General features: G+C 41.7%; 2 protein-coding genes across 2 annotated transcripts in view; one reads left to right on the top strand and one right to left on the bottom strand.

The window, feature by feature from the left end:
- Window positions 1–11,011, bottom strand: part of axl (AXL receptor tyrosine kinase) — a 33,722-nt gene extending 22,711 nt beyond the window's left edge. Inside the window, exons 1-2 of the mRNA XM_077540234.1 lie at window positions 10,718–11,011; window positions 6–222 (exon numbers count right to left, since the gene is read on the bottom strand). Coding sequence (XP_077396360.1) covers window positions 6–222; window positions 10,718–10,892 — 392 coding nt within the window. The 5' untranslated portion in view covers window positions 10,893–11,011. The remainder of the gene's footprint in view (window positions 1–5; window positions 223–10,717) is intronic.
- Window positions 8,987–15,357, top strand: LOC144032800 (uncharacterized). Its single transcript, XM_077540233.1, has 5 exons — window positions 8,987–9,194; window positions 11,198–11,456; window positions 11,695–11,728; window positions 11,815–12,007; window positions 12,994–15,357. The coding sequence occupies exons 1-5, from the start codon at window positions 9,149–9,151 to the stop codon at window positions 13,356–13,358; spliced, it is 897 nt and encodes a 298-aa protein (XP_077396359.1). The 5' UTR covers window positions 8,987–9,148; the 3' UTR covers window positions 13,359–15,357.
- The last annotated feature ends 57 nt before the right edge of the window (window positions 15,358–15,414 follow it).

The following is a 15,414-nucleotide window of genomic DNA, read 5'->3' as shown; positions in this document are numbered from 1 at the left end:
TCTACCTGAGGGTGCTGTGCACGATCCAGCGGTCGGTGCCGAAAAGCGGCATTTGGTAGTCGTCGTACTCGGCGTAGGGAAGCGGCGCGCCGTCTTTCAGCCAGTAAACGTTGGGCGGAATCTCGTCGTCGTCGTCCACCGTGGCCAGCAGGCCGCACTCCAGCCGCACGCCTTTGCCCACGGACGACACCACCGTCGCCACTTGGTTCTCAAACGCCACATCTGGAACAAGCGGGATTTCCGTTAGCGGGGACAATTGCATAATACAGCCAAAAAAAAAATCATCATCATCATCATCAGTTGCAGGCCACATTAGAGTCAGTTTGCCTCAGAGGGCCATTAGGGCTGAAAATAATTATATAGTTGCCTTATCAGTTATTACATACAAACACGAGCCCCTGCATTTGCTTATGGATATTATCACAAACAAACTGAAGTTGAAATCAAAACTTGTGTAAAATTGCGACGTAGAAAATGGGAAAATATTAGTAATATCTGTTAAAAGCCTACTTCAATTAATGTTTCCTGCCAGTTTGTCCTTCCCATTCATTGATTTTATGAATTTATTTTATTATTATTATTAGTCTTTTTTGCCCTGTAAAGTGTCCTTGGGGGTCTTGAAAGGCACTGACAAATTACATTTATTATCATTATTATTATTATTATTATTATTATTAAAAGTGAATACAATTACAATTTGGTCTGGATTTTCTGTAAAAATGAAAAAAAAACATTCAGCAAGAAACAAATTCGGCACATTTTACTTGTCTTAGGGAGCCACATAATAATAATAATAATAATAATAATAATAATAAAAGAAATTCTTATGACAAAAGTGAAGAAAAATTGCGTTTTCACGACAGACTTCCTGCCCGAAATGAAAAGACGAAATTCATGATCGTATGGATGAGTGTGAAAGTTTGTCGGCGGCGCGACAAACAAGTCAACTCCAGTAATTGTGCTCGCGCTGGTTGAACGTTGCGGTTATCTGGCGCGCGCGCTGATAGATGACGAGCTGACCTTGATAGTGGGACAAAGGCCACTTGTGAGCTGACGAGCAGCAGCAGAGTGCTCATCAAATGTGGCCTTCAAATGTGTTCAAAATGGAAGCAATCGTGTTTCTATCGGGTGGAATATGCCTGTGAATATTTGCATTCTCATGCCACTGAATCGACACATCAATTCATCATCAGGACATTTAGAAGTCGAAAGGCAGACAAATGCTGCATTCAGTGCAAATGAGGAAAATGTGCAAGAGGTCGCCGCCCCCTGGCAAAGGCGCAAAACACAAACACGCACACTGAGCGACAATAAATCTCGTGCGCAAACGTGTGCGCAGACTTTCTCAAGACGCTCGACACCCCCCCCCCCCCCAACCCCCCCCCCTCCCCCACCAATTACCCCTTCGTCTACTTTACCGCCGACCTTTCACCTCTGACCCCGGGGTTTGACTCCCCCGCTGCACATCTTACGTGTAGCAGAAAATAAACACGCCATCGAAAACAAGCTTGGTTTTCCTACAAAATGTAGCGAATAAAGGAAATGAAAGGATCCATTTTGATTGGCCATGATTGAAGCCAGCATCAACATCAGGTCTAACCTGCCCCTACATAGAGATATGTCATGCACAGCATCGGACTGAAAAACAAGTTTCAAAGAGTTTATGTTTTTTTTTTCTGTGTGGTACCAAGCAGCTCGACGCACCCTCGTACATCTGACGTGCGTGAACGGCCATAATTCAATGATGGGAAACAAACATGTTGTCAAAAACAACACTTGGGCTCAACTTGCCCTGAAACCACTAAAAAGGGACATCATGACACATGATTTCCATTGGGCATCTGCCAGGGTTATTATCGTTTTGGAATTTTTCATTTCAGTTCGTTTTGATTTCGTTCTGAGGTTGTTGTTTTTTTTTTTTTTTTTTTTTAATTGAGTTAGTTTTAATTAGTTTTCAGGGTGTTTTTATTAGTTTTAGTTATTTAATAAATGCCAATGTTTTAGTTATTTTCAGTATTAGTTTTTATTTCAAAATATGTGTATTAATTGTGCGCAATATTTAAAAATCCTTTGGTGCTTTTCTATTGGCTGTTGCTAGATGACATCACTTCTGTGTGACACACTGTGTGACAAACGTCCTTATTCCGGTTCATATCAAAATAAATCGACTTCAAATCACATTTAAAATCATCCTCAAAGGCTCATGCATCAAATTAACATTTTTGCTACAATTATAGTTAGCTTTAGTTAGTTCTGTCAACATAAACTGTTGTTTCACTTAGTTTTTGTTTTTCTTTAAAAGCATTTTCAATTTTACTTTATTTCATATTTGCGAGTCTGTTCGAACATATTTGTGAGTCTGTTCGAACGTATTTGCGATTCTGTTCGGACGTATTTGCGAGTCTGTTCGAACGTATTTGCGAGTCTGTTCGAACGTATTAGTGAGTCTGTTCGAACGTATTAGTGAGTCTGTTCGAACGTATTTGCGAGTCTGTTCGAACGTATTAGTGAGTCTGTTCGAACGTATTTGCGAGTCTGTTCGAACGTATTTGCGAGTCTGTTCGAACGTATTTGAGAGTCTGTTTGAACGTATTTGCGAATATGTTCGAACGTATTTGCGAGTCTGTTCGAACGTATTTGCGAGTCTGTTCGAACGTATTTGCGAGTCTGTTCGAACGTATTTGCGAGTCTGTTCGAACGTATTTGCGATTCTGTTCGAACGTATTTGCGAATATGTTCGAACGTATTTGCGAGTCTGTTCGAACGTATTTGCGAGTCTGTTCGAATGTATTTGCGAGTCTGTTCGAACGTATTTGCGAGTCTGTTCGAACGTATTTGCGAGTCTGTTCGAACGTATTTGCGAGTCTGTTCGAACGTATTTGCGAGTCTGTTCGAACGTATTTGCGAGTCTGTTCGAACGTATTTGCGAATATGTTCGAACGTATTTGCGAGTCTGTTCGAACGTATTTGAGAGTCTGTTTGAACGTATTTGCGAGTCTGTTCGAACGTATTTGCGAACGTATTTGCGAGTCTGTTCGAACATATTTGCGAGTATGCTCGAACGTATTTGCGAGTCTGTTCGAACGTATTTGCGAGTCTGTTCGAACGTATTTGCGAGTCTGTTCGAACGTATTTGCGAGTCTGTTCGAACGTATTTGCGAGTCTGTTCGAACGTATTTGCGAGTATGCTCGAACGTATTTGTGAGTCTGTTCGAACGTATTAGTGAGTCTGTTCGAATGTATTTGCGAGTCTGTTCGAACGTATTTGCGAGTCTGTTCGAACGTATTTGCGAGTCTGTTCGAACGTATTTGCGAGTCTGTTCGAACGTATTTGCGAGTCTGTTCGAACGTATTTGCGAGTCTGTTCGAACGTATTTGAGAGTCTGTTTGAACGTATTTGCGAGTCTGTTCGAACGTATTTGCGAGTCTGTTCGAACGTATTTGCGAGTCTGTTCGAACGTATTTGCGAGTCTGTTCGAACGTATTTGCGAGTCTGTTCGAACGTATTTGCGATTCTGTTCGAACGTATTTGCGAGTATGCTCGAACATACTCGCCAGCCAAAAATGTTTACTCCACATTGGCAGCTGTACGCTTCCGTACGTTTATTGTGACGGTATACGCAAAACATGAAAGTGTTTATCTGCCCCCCAGTTGCGGAGCTTTTCACCAAAAACCATTGAGATGAAAGTAATAAGCTGAAAAGGCTTTTTGATGGGATGGCGTGCCTGTGCCTTTAAATGCTCCATTTCTCCTCCCTTGTGTCCCGCACAAAAGTCCCTCTCGCGTGTGTTTCTCTGCCAAGTGGCACACAAGCAAACATGCGCCCACGCGGTGCCTTCTTCCCCCTTTCCTCCCATTCGGCCTCACCGTTCATTCATTGCCATTATTTGGCTCCATTTATCCATCCGAGCATCCATCATGCTCCAGCGTGAGTCAGTGCAGAGGGCGCCGGTGACTCACACTCACAAGCAGACCCTCCTCATCCTCCTCTTTAACTCCAACGCTCCAAATTGGAGCTCTGAGACATTGGGGGGAAATGTGGAAGCTTATTGATTTAGAAGCGTCACCTGAGGACCACGTGAGTTTGACACACAACACTTGCTCGATTTAATTAAGGCGAGCAAACAAGTTGCAGTGAGAATGGAAGACGGGAGCCAAGATTCAATTTCAAACACCAATCGAGCTAGTCACTCGTCCACTATGAAATAAATATTACTGGCTCCTCAGCACTTTCTGATATGAAAGCGGCTCACTGTCACTGGCGAAAAAAAATGAGAAATTAACAAATAATTCCCTTCCTATTTAATAGCAGTATACTGTACACCAAGCTTAAATAAAGAAAATAAAACCTACGTCATGCAACAAAAAAACATTTTGCATGTAAAAGTTAAATAAAAACTGTACTTAATATGTACCAGTTGCAATGTCTTCATATTAAAAGTTCAGCATTTGAGTGATTCTTTTGCGTACCACTAGAGGGCGCCCCGTACAAAGTTGGCAAATTGGGTTAAATATATGCAGTTGAATAAATAAGTCTTAAAAGTAAAAAAAAATGTGGAAAAGCTTTAATATAAATTAAATGTTAATATATTTATTTAGTTTGACATATTTTAGGCCGTCTAAAACAAGTTTACATTTAACTAATTAATGTTTAACTGTTGTCTTATTACTTAGTTGTCATATATTTTGATTTAAATATATGTCTTCGCTTTTATGCATGAACGATACTTGAAAAATGACAATAAAGTGCAACACATCAAAGCACTTAGATGTAAAAATGCACAAAAACAGTCGCTTATGAAATAAAATCAACAATAAAACGTCAAACAAATGCACAGTTGAACAAAGTAACCAAAATATGGGTTAAAAACCAATATGAAGGTAAATAATGACGTCTTACAATTATGAAAAAATGTCATTTGTATATATTTTTTCTATTTACAGTTTTATATTGAACTTTTACACGTTCTGCTTTTCTGAGTATAAAAACGAAATGTTACACGATTGTATTTTTTATTATTTCATATTTGTTATAGATTTGAATTAACTGGGACGCTGCAACCTCTGGAGCTGACGATCCAGATGTTTACCTGGCGCACCTCTTCCACCTCATCCACAACTTTCTCCTCCTCCTTTGAAGTCCAACCAAAGCTAATTGACTTCACCGGCTCATTTCTCTTTACGAGCTTCACCATGAAAACAAACAAACAACAAGAAAGGAGGAGGGAAAAAAAACAAACAAGAAGGTCAAGAAAGTGGAGCGCGCTGCTCCGTTTTGCGTACCTCGCAGGCAGGCCACCTTCCCCGGCCCACAGACGACCACCAAGACTTGCAGCAGAAGCGAGACGAACCCACGAGAGCCCAACGGATCCCCTCGAAAAGTGGGCTCCGTTTTCGATCGAGTCATCGCCCTCTGCCGTCCCATCATCTCCTCGTCATGTCGCACTTTTCCGAGGGGGAGAAAGTCGTAAGTCGTCCGCCGCGACAAGCAAGTCCACTTGCAAAACAAACAAACAAAAACAAGTCAAGCAAAAATAAACTCCAAGTCAACTTTGAGTCCACTTTTGCGAGCGACTGCTTGCAGTGTGCGCTTCCGACACGGCGCACGTACATTCCTCCACTCCCGCCTTCCTCCTCCTCCTCCTCCTCCTCTTTCGGGCAGGACTCAAATTCCACAAGTCAGCTTCTTTGCACCCTCCTCCTCTTTTTTTTCTTCCGAGGATGCCCCCGCAGGCTGCCGATTGTCTGCACACACAATCGGCTTTTTAATTGCACCCGGACTGATCAAGTTCCGCTGAGCCGAACCGCAGAGTCGAGTTGGTCAACTTGGATGTAAGCTGCACCCAAACGGCGTCAAAACTTCCACAGGCGAGCGGAAAACTTTTTTAAGTCCTTTCATCTTAATAGAGAAATTAAAAAAAAACAACTGTCTGATGATGATCAAAGACATCAATACAGTGGTTGATGATTCTCTATTACATGAAAATAATTATTTCCTCTCCTTAAAAAAAATATAGTCTCAATTGTAATTTGGTGCCGCAACATTCCCCAAAAAAGTGGGACATGCTCAAAAAACACATTACACAGGTGAACAAGGTTCATTGGAAACAGGTGAAAGTCGTGATTGGGTATAAAAGTTGTTCATAGATGAAGCAAGGTGAATAACTACGTGAACAGTCCAATTAAATCTCATCCGCTTGCCGCCATTTTCACATTTCGCAATCCTGTTCGCTCGCGGCTGTTTTACTGGATTTGGACTGATTTTGCAAGGCCCACAGAATTTTGTGTTCTATTGCTATAAAAACATGGAACCTACCAAAAGAAAGATTAAAGTCTCTTCTTTCATCAGGTTAAAAAATAAAATAAAAAGTGTATTTCAAGTTAATCATTAGTCACAAATCAATTTAGAATTGTAATTGCTCTGGTTGACCTCCTTTGCTCTTCTGCCACCTGCTGGCCGTTTGTGTACTAACTACCATTTCTGCAACCGTTCTTTGCAGTTGAAAGGATGCATCAAAGCCGTCTGTATGCTCTATAAAAAAAACGTATGAATATGTCTTTGGGAGACAAAACATGAAAAAAAACAACAACATTTATACGTTTTTGGGAGCAAATGAATTAAAAAAGATTTCTTTTGCAACAAATTTTGTGATTTCATCATCTACAGTCCATAATATCATCAAAGAGATTCAGAGAATCTGAAGGAATCTCTGCATGGAAGCAACAAGGCCAAAAACCAACATCGAGTGCCGATGACCTTTGTGACCCCTGGCGGCTCTGCATCAACAGGATATTAATTACACAAGGGCTCAGCAACATTTCCGAAAACTGCGGTCTGGGGAGTCCGCGTTTCAAATAGTTTTGAGAAATCAATTCATTTTTTTTTGTTTTTTTTAAATAATACAAATAAAAGTGTCAACTCCCCTTTTAAGATTTTGTTGCGCTTGACCATGCACAGGTCACATGACTTTGATCAATTACCGCCATGTTTGTTGTGTCTTTCTTTTGTGTGTCTCAACCCCTCCACCCCCATATCATCCCTTTGGGTTCCCACGCTGGGGGGGGCCTGCAGATTGGGCCCTTTAAGAACGGCCCCGGGGCCCTTTTAAAAGAGCCTCATTGTATAGTGGCTGTTCTTTTCAATTAGAGCGCTATAGCGCTGCTCCAGATAGCAGCAGAGAAGTGCGGAGGAGGGAGTGGGGGGGTTGACGTGGGTTGTCGTGGACAAGAGGTTTTTGGGGGGGTTTTTCTTCCAATGTGTGTGTGGGCATTCCTGATTGCAAGATTTACAAGGATTTGGCGGCGAGCCTAAAGTGGATTAAGAGGTTTGAAAGCACGTTTGTCGCGGCAGTCCGGTTTATCAGGCCTGCACACCAAAACAAAACTGTTGTTTGCGCACCGGAAACTTTGGGCACGCAAAATGAAATCCGACCTCGATTTGCAGTCAAACAAACCTGCCTTGAGGAGTCAGAGGCTCTTGCGCCCCCTGATGGTGAGGTGACTCTGATTTTGACCATTATTGTGGCAATGCTAGCACATATGTTATCGTGACTTTTTATTCTCCACACTTCAAATCTTAGCATTCAGCTTTCGGCATTCCCACGCAATTTCTCCAGAAATTGCACTTAGTCTAGTTGTGGGAATGCTGAAGCATTCCCACATATGTTATCAGGATTTTTATTCTCCACACTTGTTTTGCCGCGTAACAACTCCCACATAATACTTCCAATTTACACTGTTCAAATTTCAACTAGCTTCAAAAATTAACTAGGAGGTCATAATTCCATATTTTGTCTCTCAATTTACTTCATAAGCATTCCACATGCATTAAAAAATCTTAGCATTCAGCATTCCCACACAATTTCTCCAGAAGTTGCACTTAGTTATGCAATGAAATTGACTGCAAAAAGTAATGTGCAATTAAAAAAAAATAATGATGATAATGATGATAATATTTTTCTTTTTGTCACAACGATTTTGCATCGTGAGAGCCGAATGTGTATCCAGCGCGGAAACATCTGTTTGGTTTTACTGCCGTACATGTGTTCACTTTAGCTAGCGAGAACTGCGATGAGTAATGGCTACCGACTTTCAAAAAGAAAAAAAATAGAGAGAGAGCGCTTCTGTTTTTCATTATTCACGTAAAAACAGAAGATCATCTCCATATATTACTTTTTTTACACGCAGTGACAAGAAGATAAAAAAAACAAAAAAACATTTGCACTTGGCACATGTTGCACGAGATTTTCTGGATTTTGACACAATGAAAATACTACAATATTGAAACAATCCATTTTAATACCACCACAATCCTGTCAGTTATTTTATTTTTTTTAGAATGATTTTTCCAGCAGTTCCAAATCAATACTAATCTAATTATGTAACCAAAAACAGCAACAAAATTCATATTAAATGCGTCATACACTAACCCTAAATGTGTGCAGATCACTCCAGATGTGTTTTACTATCTTGGGAGGAAACAACAGGCCTCCAAAAATAGAACAAGATGATGTCATTGCTTCATAAATGCCTCAGGCAACAGAAGCCCAATAAGGAGAAGGAGCCAGATGGGCTGTCAAAAGAAGACAAGCCTCTACCGCCAACAAATCGAAGAAGTGGTTGACATCCAGAAAAGACAACCAAATTCTGGAAAGAGGCGAAGATCTACGGAGGCCGGATTCGTTTGCATCATCCGACAAGGTGCAGGACAGTGCAAAGAAGTCTCCGAGACGGACGGTGCAGCATATCACAGCACATCTGTATCAAATATTGACTCGAGGTCCCAGAATCAAGATGGCCGATTCTGTGGACTTCCGGATCCAGCCTGACAATCATATCGGTGGTGAACGAACACCACAGAGGAAGTGCCAACATGGTTCCAGTAGCGATGGGGTCAACCGACGTATCGACGTATACATTTTGACGGCGACTGGCCTCCAGCTGTGGCCCGCTTGATAATCCCTGTTTTAATCTGCCGGGGTGACAGGATGATTGTGGATATCGTCCCGCTCCGAGCATCAGCACTAAAAAAAAAGGAAGGACCTAAATCGTGGGGATTATTCCCTCTCGCTCGCTCGCTCGCTCGCTTTCATCCGATTTTCCAGCGTCTCGTGTTTCTGGGCTTCATTTGTATACTTTGGAGCGAGCATGAATACAGCTGGCGGCGTTCACCGAGGCTACCTCAGGAAATACGGTAGGCCAACGTTCACCCCACAATCCTGCCGAGTCTCTCGGAGGCCATAATTCAATATCGTAAAGTCATAAACGAGTACGTTCATTTCTGCATCCGATTGCATACAAACTGTATTTTCGTTTGTTTCTGTCCAAAAAAAAAAAAAAGTGTTGTGCAAGGTTGCGCCGTGCGAATGTAAGAATTCTTGGCTGACATTTGAAATAGCTAAAGGTCAATATTGTGATCATGTGAGTTTTGGCGATAGAATCACTCATAATCAGAAAAATGAAGCAGCTCAGTGTCTTATTATGGTCAAACATTTACATACATAACACAACAAAACGAGAAGTCTTGAAATTCATTCCTGTTTAGTTTCAACTATTTTTTTTTCTTTGTTGGATTTTTGGCATCTCACACATTGATTGTAAATATATAAGATGTTTTACTTACAGTTGTGAATATGCGCATCACTTACAAAATATATCTCATATCTTTTTACAATGAAATGAATGCAAATGACATTCATCTGTTCGAGCCACCCTCAGAAAAAAAAAAAAAAAAAAAAATATTGTAATACTCCATAATATTATACACAACTGAAAGGTCACTGTGTTGCTCTTTCTGGCCACCTGGAGGCAGTACAAGAAAGACAGACAGACAGACAGCGATTTAACTGTCCATTCTGACATCTCAACTCTTCTCATATAAGTCATTCTTTGCAGAGGATAAAGAATATATGACTGGCTACTGTTACATGTGTCATGTATTATTTGGGTTCAGTCTGCTAGTGAACAGGTAAATTAATCATTAGCATTAGCTCGCGGACTGAAAGGTTAAGCTTTGTGGTTTTACTTTTAGATACACAAAGTCTGTTTCTCTTTGTTCTATCTTTTAGTTTGACAGAAAACTTGGAGTGGCAATAAACGGAGGGACAATATATATCTGAGTGTGGTCACGCCCTTGTTTTTGTTTTTAATGGAATGATGACGTGATTCGGACTTGGGACACTTTTTGTCCCGCCCACAATCTCATCATTCTGTCAGGATGAGAACATTGCAACACTCTAACTCCATTTTGAAAAGCCATACAGGGTATCTAGAGTGTTTTTTTATTTATGTTTTTAATTTTTTTTACATTTATTCAGAAAAAAAGAATAAACATGTCTGTACAAATTATTATTATTAATTATTATTATTATATTATTTTTTAACAGAAGTTTTACAAATATTTTTTAAAAAAGGAAGATTTTTCTAGTCGCTATATGATGGCGTTTATGCCCTGGGCCAATCGCCCCCAACAACTCCTCCAAAAGACCAAAAACACGTGTTTTATCTGGAAAATAAAGACGTCTATCCGAGACATGAGTGTCACTCATTACATGCTTTCGTAAAACATTTCTTGAAATTTGAAACTGACTTTTTGGACACCCCATATAAGGACACCACAACACTATATGGCCAAAAGTGTTACATAGTTGATCAAATTGCAAGCACTGAACGAAGTGAATCCTAATACTTTTTTGTCAACATGCTTTTAAGTCAAACCTTTCTGTCTCTCTCGCTTTTGTTTTTTTTGCCAAATCCCGTTCACGTTTAATCCTCCATGTGGAGAAGTAGAGCAGATCTTCATCATCATGGCTATTACAGGATGAAGGGCTGTCTGGAACGCTGTCACGTGTTGCTGCCCTGTCCTGGAAATGGACAGCGTTGTGTTTGGCATGAGAGATTATTCGTTAAGGAATGGAGACATTTAGACAATACGGCAAAGGACGGTGGTCAAACTGGTGTAGCGGGACCCAGGTGGGCATGGGCTGTCATTTGCCATTCTGGTTTACATGACTTTTTTGCCATTGGAAATAGTCTTCTTTTTTTTTTGATAGGAAGTCAGGAGTACTTATGGTAATATTGTTGAGTTGTCATGAAGATCATTTTCTCTTCTTAAAAACACAAACTGCTGACATTTCTGTTGTGAAAAGACGAAAACGAAGGCACTCACAGTCCCCGTTGTCGCTCCTCCTCCGGCAGGCGGCTTCATGTTCAAGCAGTGGAAGGACAAGTACGTTGTTCTCAGCGTGGAGGGCAGCCTGCTGGTGTGCCGGGACGGCGAGTCGCCGCCCGACCAGGTGGTGGAGCTGCAGAGCCACTGCGAGATGATCGTGGAAGGCCGCGAGATCCTGGACCTGCCCCGGCTGCCGGCGGGGGGCCGCCGGGACTGCTGCTTCGCCCTCATCCTGCAGCAGAGCAAATTCCTGCTGATGCTCGCCGACAACCCGGACGACTGCGCGTGGGTCTCGCCGGCCGCCACATCCTTTCGCCCGTTTGCTTACTCAGAAACTCACAACGCGTTGCGAGGCAGACTTCCCCGAGCACCGTCATGATTGGCAAAACGAAACTTAACAAAACAACATAAGTTAGCCACACCCACTCCGCGAATAAATAACAAATGAAAAACAGCGCCATCTACACAGGAATGCATCCAAACGTAGACGTTATTCAAATAGAATCACTTTTCCCTTTCGCAGTCTGTGGCTGAAGCTGATCAGGAAAGTGAGAGAGGTGAGTGGTTTTTTTGTTTGGTTTGGTTCTGTTTTTTCCACGTTGCACCCTTTTACTAACCGTGACGATCCTGCTTGGGTTTCCAGGATGTCATGTCACCCGCCAGCCTGCAGAGGCAGCGCAGCGTCACACGCTGCATCACCGACAGGGACCCGCTGCCCGACTCCGCCAGCGACAAGGACCCCGGCTCGCCCCGGCCGAGCGAGGGGACGCCGCCGCCGCCGTCGCCACACGTCACGGAGAGGGGAGGCTCACTGAGAGAGAGAAGGCAGAGTCAAGGTCAGTTTTTCGACAGCTAGCATATCGGTGTCGGACTTTCATGAGAATTAGCTTACCAAAAATAAAAATAAAATGTATTCGCAAGCTATGATTTTTATAACTAGACACAGAAAAAAGTGTCACGACCCCCAGGCCCTAAAACAAACAGGAAGTGGACATTTTTGCTGCTTAATTTTTGGACATTTGTTTTTCTAGAGAGTTCAGTTAGCTAACAAAAATGGTATTAGCAATCAAAACAGAAATTGGAAACGCGCGTCTATCACATTGAGACGCACAAATAAAGTCTCAGAAACCCATGCGGGCAAATGTACAGGGACGGCGGCCATTTTGCTGCTAAGTGGCTATGCTAAGTGGCTATTTTTATGGCAACTTTTGCTTGCTAGCTTCATATAACAGTTTACTAGCAAATTAGCTTACAAAAAGATTTGTGTTTGCAAGGTATGATTTTTATAATTAGATGCACAAAAAAAAGTGTCAAGAATCCAAACCCTAAAATAAACAGGAAGTAGACATTTTTGCTGCTTAATTTTTGGACATTTGTTTTTCTAGAGAGTTCAGTTAGCTAACAAAAATGGTATTAGCAATCAAAACAGAAATTGGAAACGCGCGTCTATCACATTGAGACGCACAAATAAAGTCTCAGAAACCCATGCGGGCAAATGTACAGGGAAGGCGGCCATTTTGCTGCTAAAAGTGGCTATGCTAAGTGGCTATTTTATGGCGACTTTTGCTAGCTTCATATAACAGTTTACTAGCAAATTAGCTTACAAATAAAATTCATAACTTATACCTATAACGCGAAAATAGAAAGTCGTCCATTTTGGGCATTCGCAAGCTTTGTACTTGAACAAAATTAGCCAAGACAATTGAATTGGTACAATAGAAAGATGAGCAACGTTATATTGCCATTTTTTTTTTTTTTTAAACACACAATGGCTCTTGCTCACACCTGAGCACAAACACGACTCTTGTGACTTTTCCATCAGTCGGCGGCCCCCGGCGACCCCGACGCAGCGTCTCGGTGGCGCCCCCTCACCGGGTGTCGGATTGCCTTCGCCACGGCAACAGCAGCGACGCCCGGGCGGTGCGGGCGGTGTGCCTGCTGATGGGCGGGGCGGCCGCCTCCTCCGCCCTGGGCTACCTCAACTCCTGCTCGCCGTCCTCGCCGCTGCTGGCGGGCAGAGCGGCCGAGATGGTCCACGCCGGCTCGGGGGGCTTCTCGGAGCTGCCGGCCGGCGGCTCCTTTCACGCCTGCGGCCAGGACGCCGACTCCGACGCGCACTTCAACAGCTTCGACTTTGAGGGCGACTCCGACTTTGACGCCTTTGACTGCGGGGGGTTTGCCTTTTAGGTGACGCAAAGTGTTGGCAGGAGATTATTAACGCAGGGCTTCTCAAACTTTTTGGGTCCAGGTTGAGGAATTCTATCAAAGATCAACTCGTAATATTAACTGTAATTAGCATGTGTAGCCCTAAACGAGTTGCCTACTTACAGGGGGGGAAAAAAAAGTGATATTCACAACTGGTTCTGCAACGTCAAGGTGAAATTGTTATTTGTTTTTTTGTTTTTTTTTTAAATACGACCACATTTCTGCTGACAGCTGACTGGATTTCAATGGAGCCAACACAATGATGAGACAATGTTGCCAACAAGACACCCACATAATCAATATTTTACCAATTGTAGGGAGTGGGCGGGGCTTCATACAGGCACCTGAAAGTCCTCCCATTTCCCTGCCAGATCCACGCCCTTAGTCTGGTGCACTAAGGTATGTGCTATTTTTAAATGTATAAATACATATTTTAATAGTTTGTCCTGCACTCCCAAAAACATATATATACTTTTTTTTTCATGCTAGCGCATACAAAAGGCTTTGATACAGGTTCTAACATGAAGAGGTCGCTTAAAGCAATGGTAGTTATTACAAAAACAAAAACAAAAAACGGCCAGCAGGTGGCAGCAGAGTATAAGTGACAAGCCAGGGCGATGTTGCAACAAGGTCATTTCCCCAGGGTTGAGAATAATGATGAAACTTACTTAATATTCTAATGCTAAGATAGAAAAATGTTATTTTTTTTCCTGATGAAAGAAGAGACTCTAATCTTTCTTTTGGTATGTTCCATGTTTTGATAGCATTAGAACACAATATTCTGTGGACCTTGCAAAATCAGTCCAAATCCAGTCAAACAGTGAACGGGTTGCTTCAGTCAAAATGGCGGCGAGTGAAAGAGTGAAATGACAAGACATAATTTGTTGAATTATATTGAAGACCCCTAAACTACAATTTAGGAACTCCCGAGGGTCCGGGGACCCTAGCTTGAGAACCACTGCTTTAAAATGTCTTCTTAAAGGGGAACGAAACCCAAAAGTTTTGAAAGCAATTGCGTGTGCCAGCATTAAGCCAAAATACACGACTGGATTCGCATTAATATTGAGTTTGTGGAATAAGAATTAAAACTGAATAATTCATCATCACAAGGGCAGCAAAATAATTTGCTAATACGCACACTCGCAAGACTGAAAAAAAACAAAATGACGGCCCGTGTATGCGAGTAGATGTCATGTTGTAAATGTAATTTTTAGACTAAATGCTTAATAATGATCATAATAATAATAATAATAATGCATCAGGTTCGATTTAAAAAGAAGAAGAGAAGATTCACACATTTGAATTTGTCGTCTTGGGTTTGGTTCCCCTTGAATACTTAAACGAACGCCGGCGTCCTTCCCGGCTTTGCGTGCCGACGCACCTCAGGTAAATCATTCATGATCCAAATATTTTCCATTCTGTTTGTTGTGCTGGAGCCTCTCCCAGGTCAGACGGGACAAGACAAGCAACCATTCCGACTCACTTTCACACCGACGGACAGTTTACAGTCTTCAAAGTGACGTGCTAACCTCGAGGCTATTTATTTGCGCTGCATCATTCATGATATTTGTTATTGTCATTCGTGTCTCCACTGACTGTAACAATCCCCTTTGGTGTTCGTTAGCCATCAGACCTTCCCTCCATTTTATAGTAAAAGCTGTGCAATAGTACTGTTGCTTTAATCTCTATTATTTTTTTATTTATGTATTCTATATTTTGATGCATTACGTAAGTGACTCACGCGTCGGATCTCACAGTTCCGATTTGATTGAGCGAGACGATGACGACGGAAATAAGGTCAAGCCCTCGTTGGATGCAAAAGGCACGTTAAGCCTCTTTGTTATTTCACACACAGACAAATTATTTTCCTCAAGTAAATTCCATGTTTAAACCCATCAAGCGTTTTTACCTCTGAGACCAGTCGAATAGCATGATATATATATATATATTTTTAATAATAGAAGCAATTTAATGAATTCCATCTTATAAATAAAAAATAAATAAATAATAATAATAATAATAATAATAATAATAATTT

The sequence above is a fragment of the Festucalex cinctus genome, chromosome 13 (assembly GCF_051991245.1).
Source record: "Festucalex cinctus isolate MCC-2025b chromosome 13, RoL_Fcin_1.0, whole genome shotgun sequence".
NCBI lineage: Eukaryota > Metazoa > Chordata > Actinopteri > Syngnathiformes > Syngnathidae > Festucalex > Festucalex cinctus.
The sequence above is the reverse complement of the archived record's forward strand: the minus strand, read 5'-3'. Positions and strand labels throughout refer to the sequence as shown.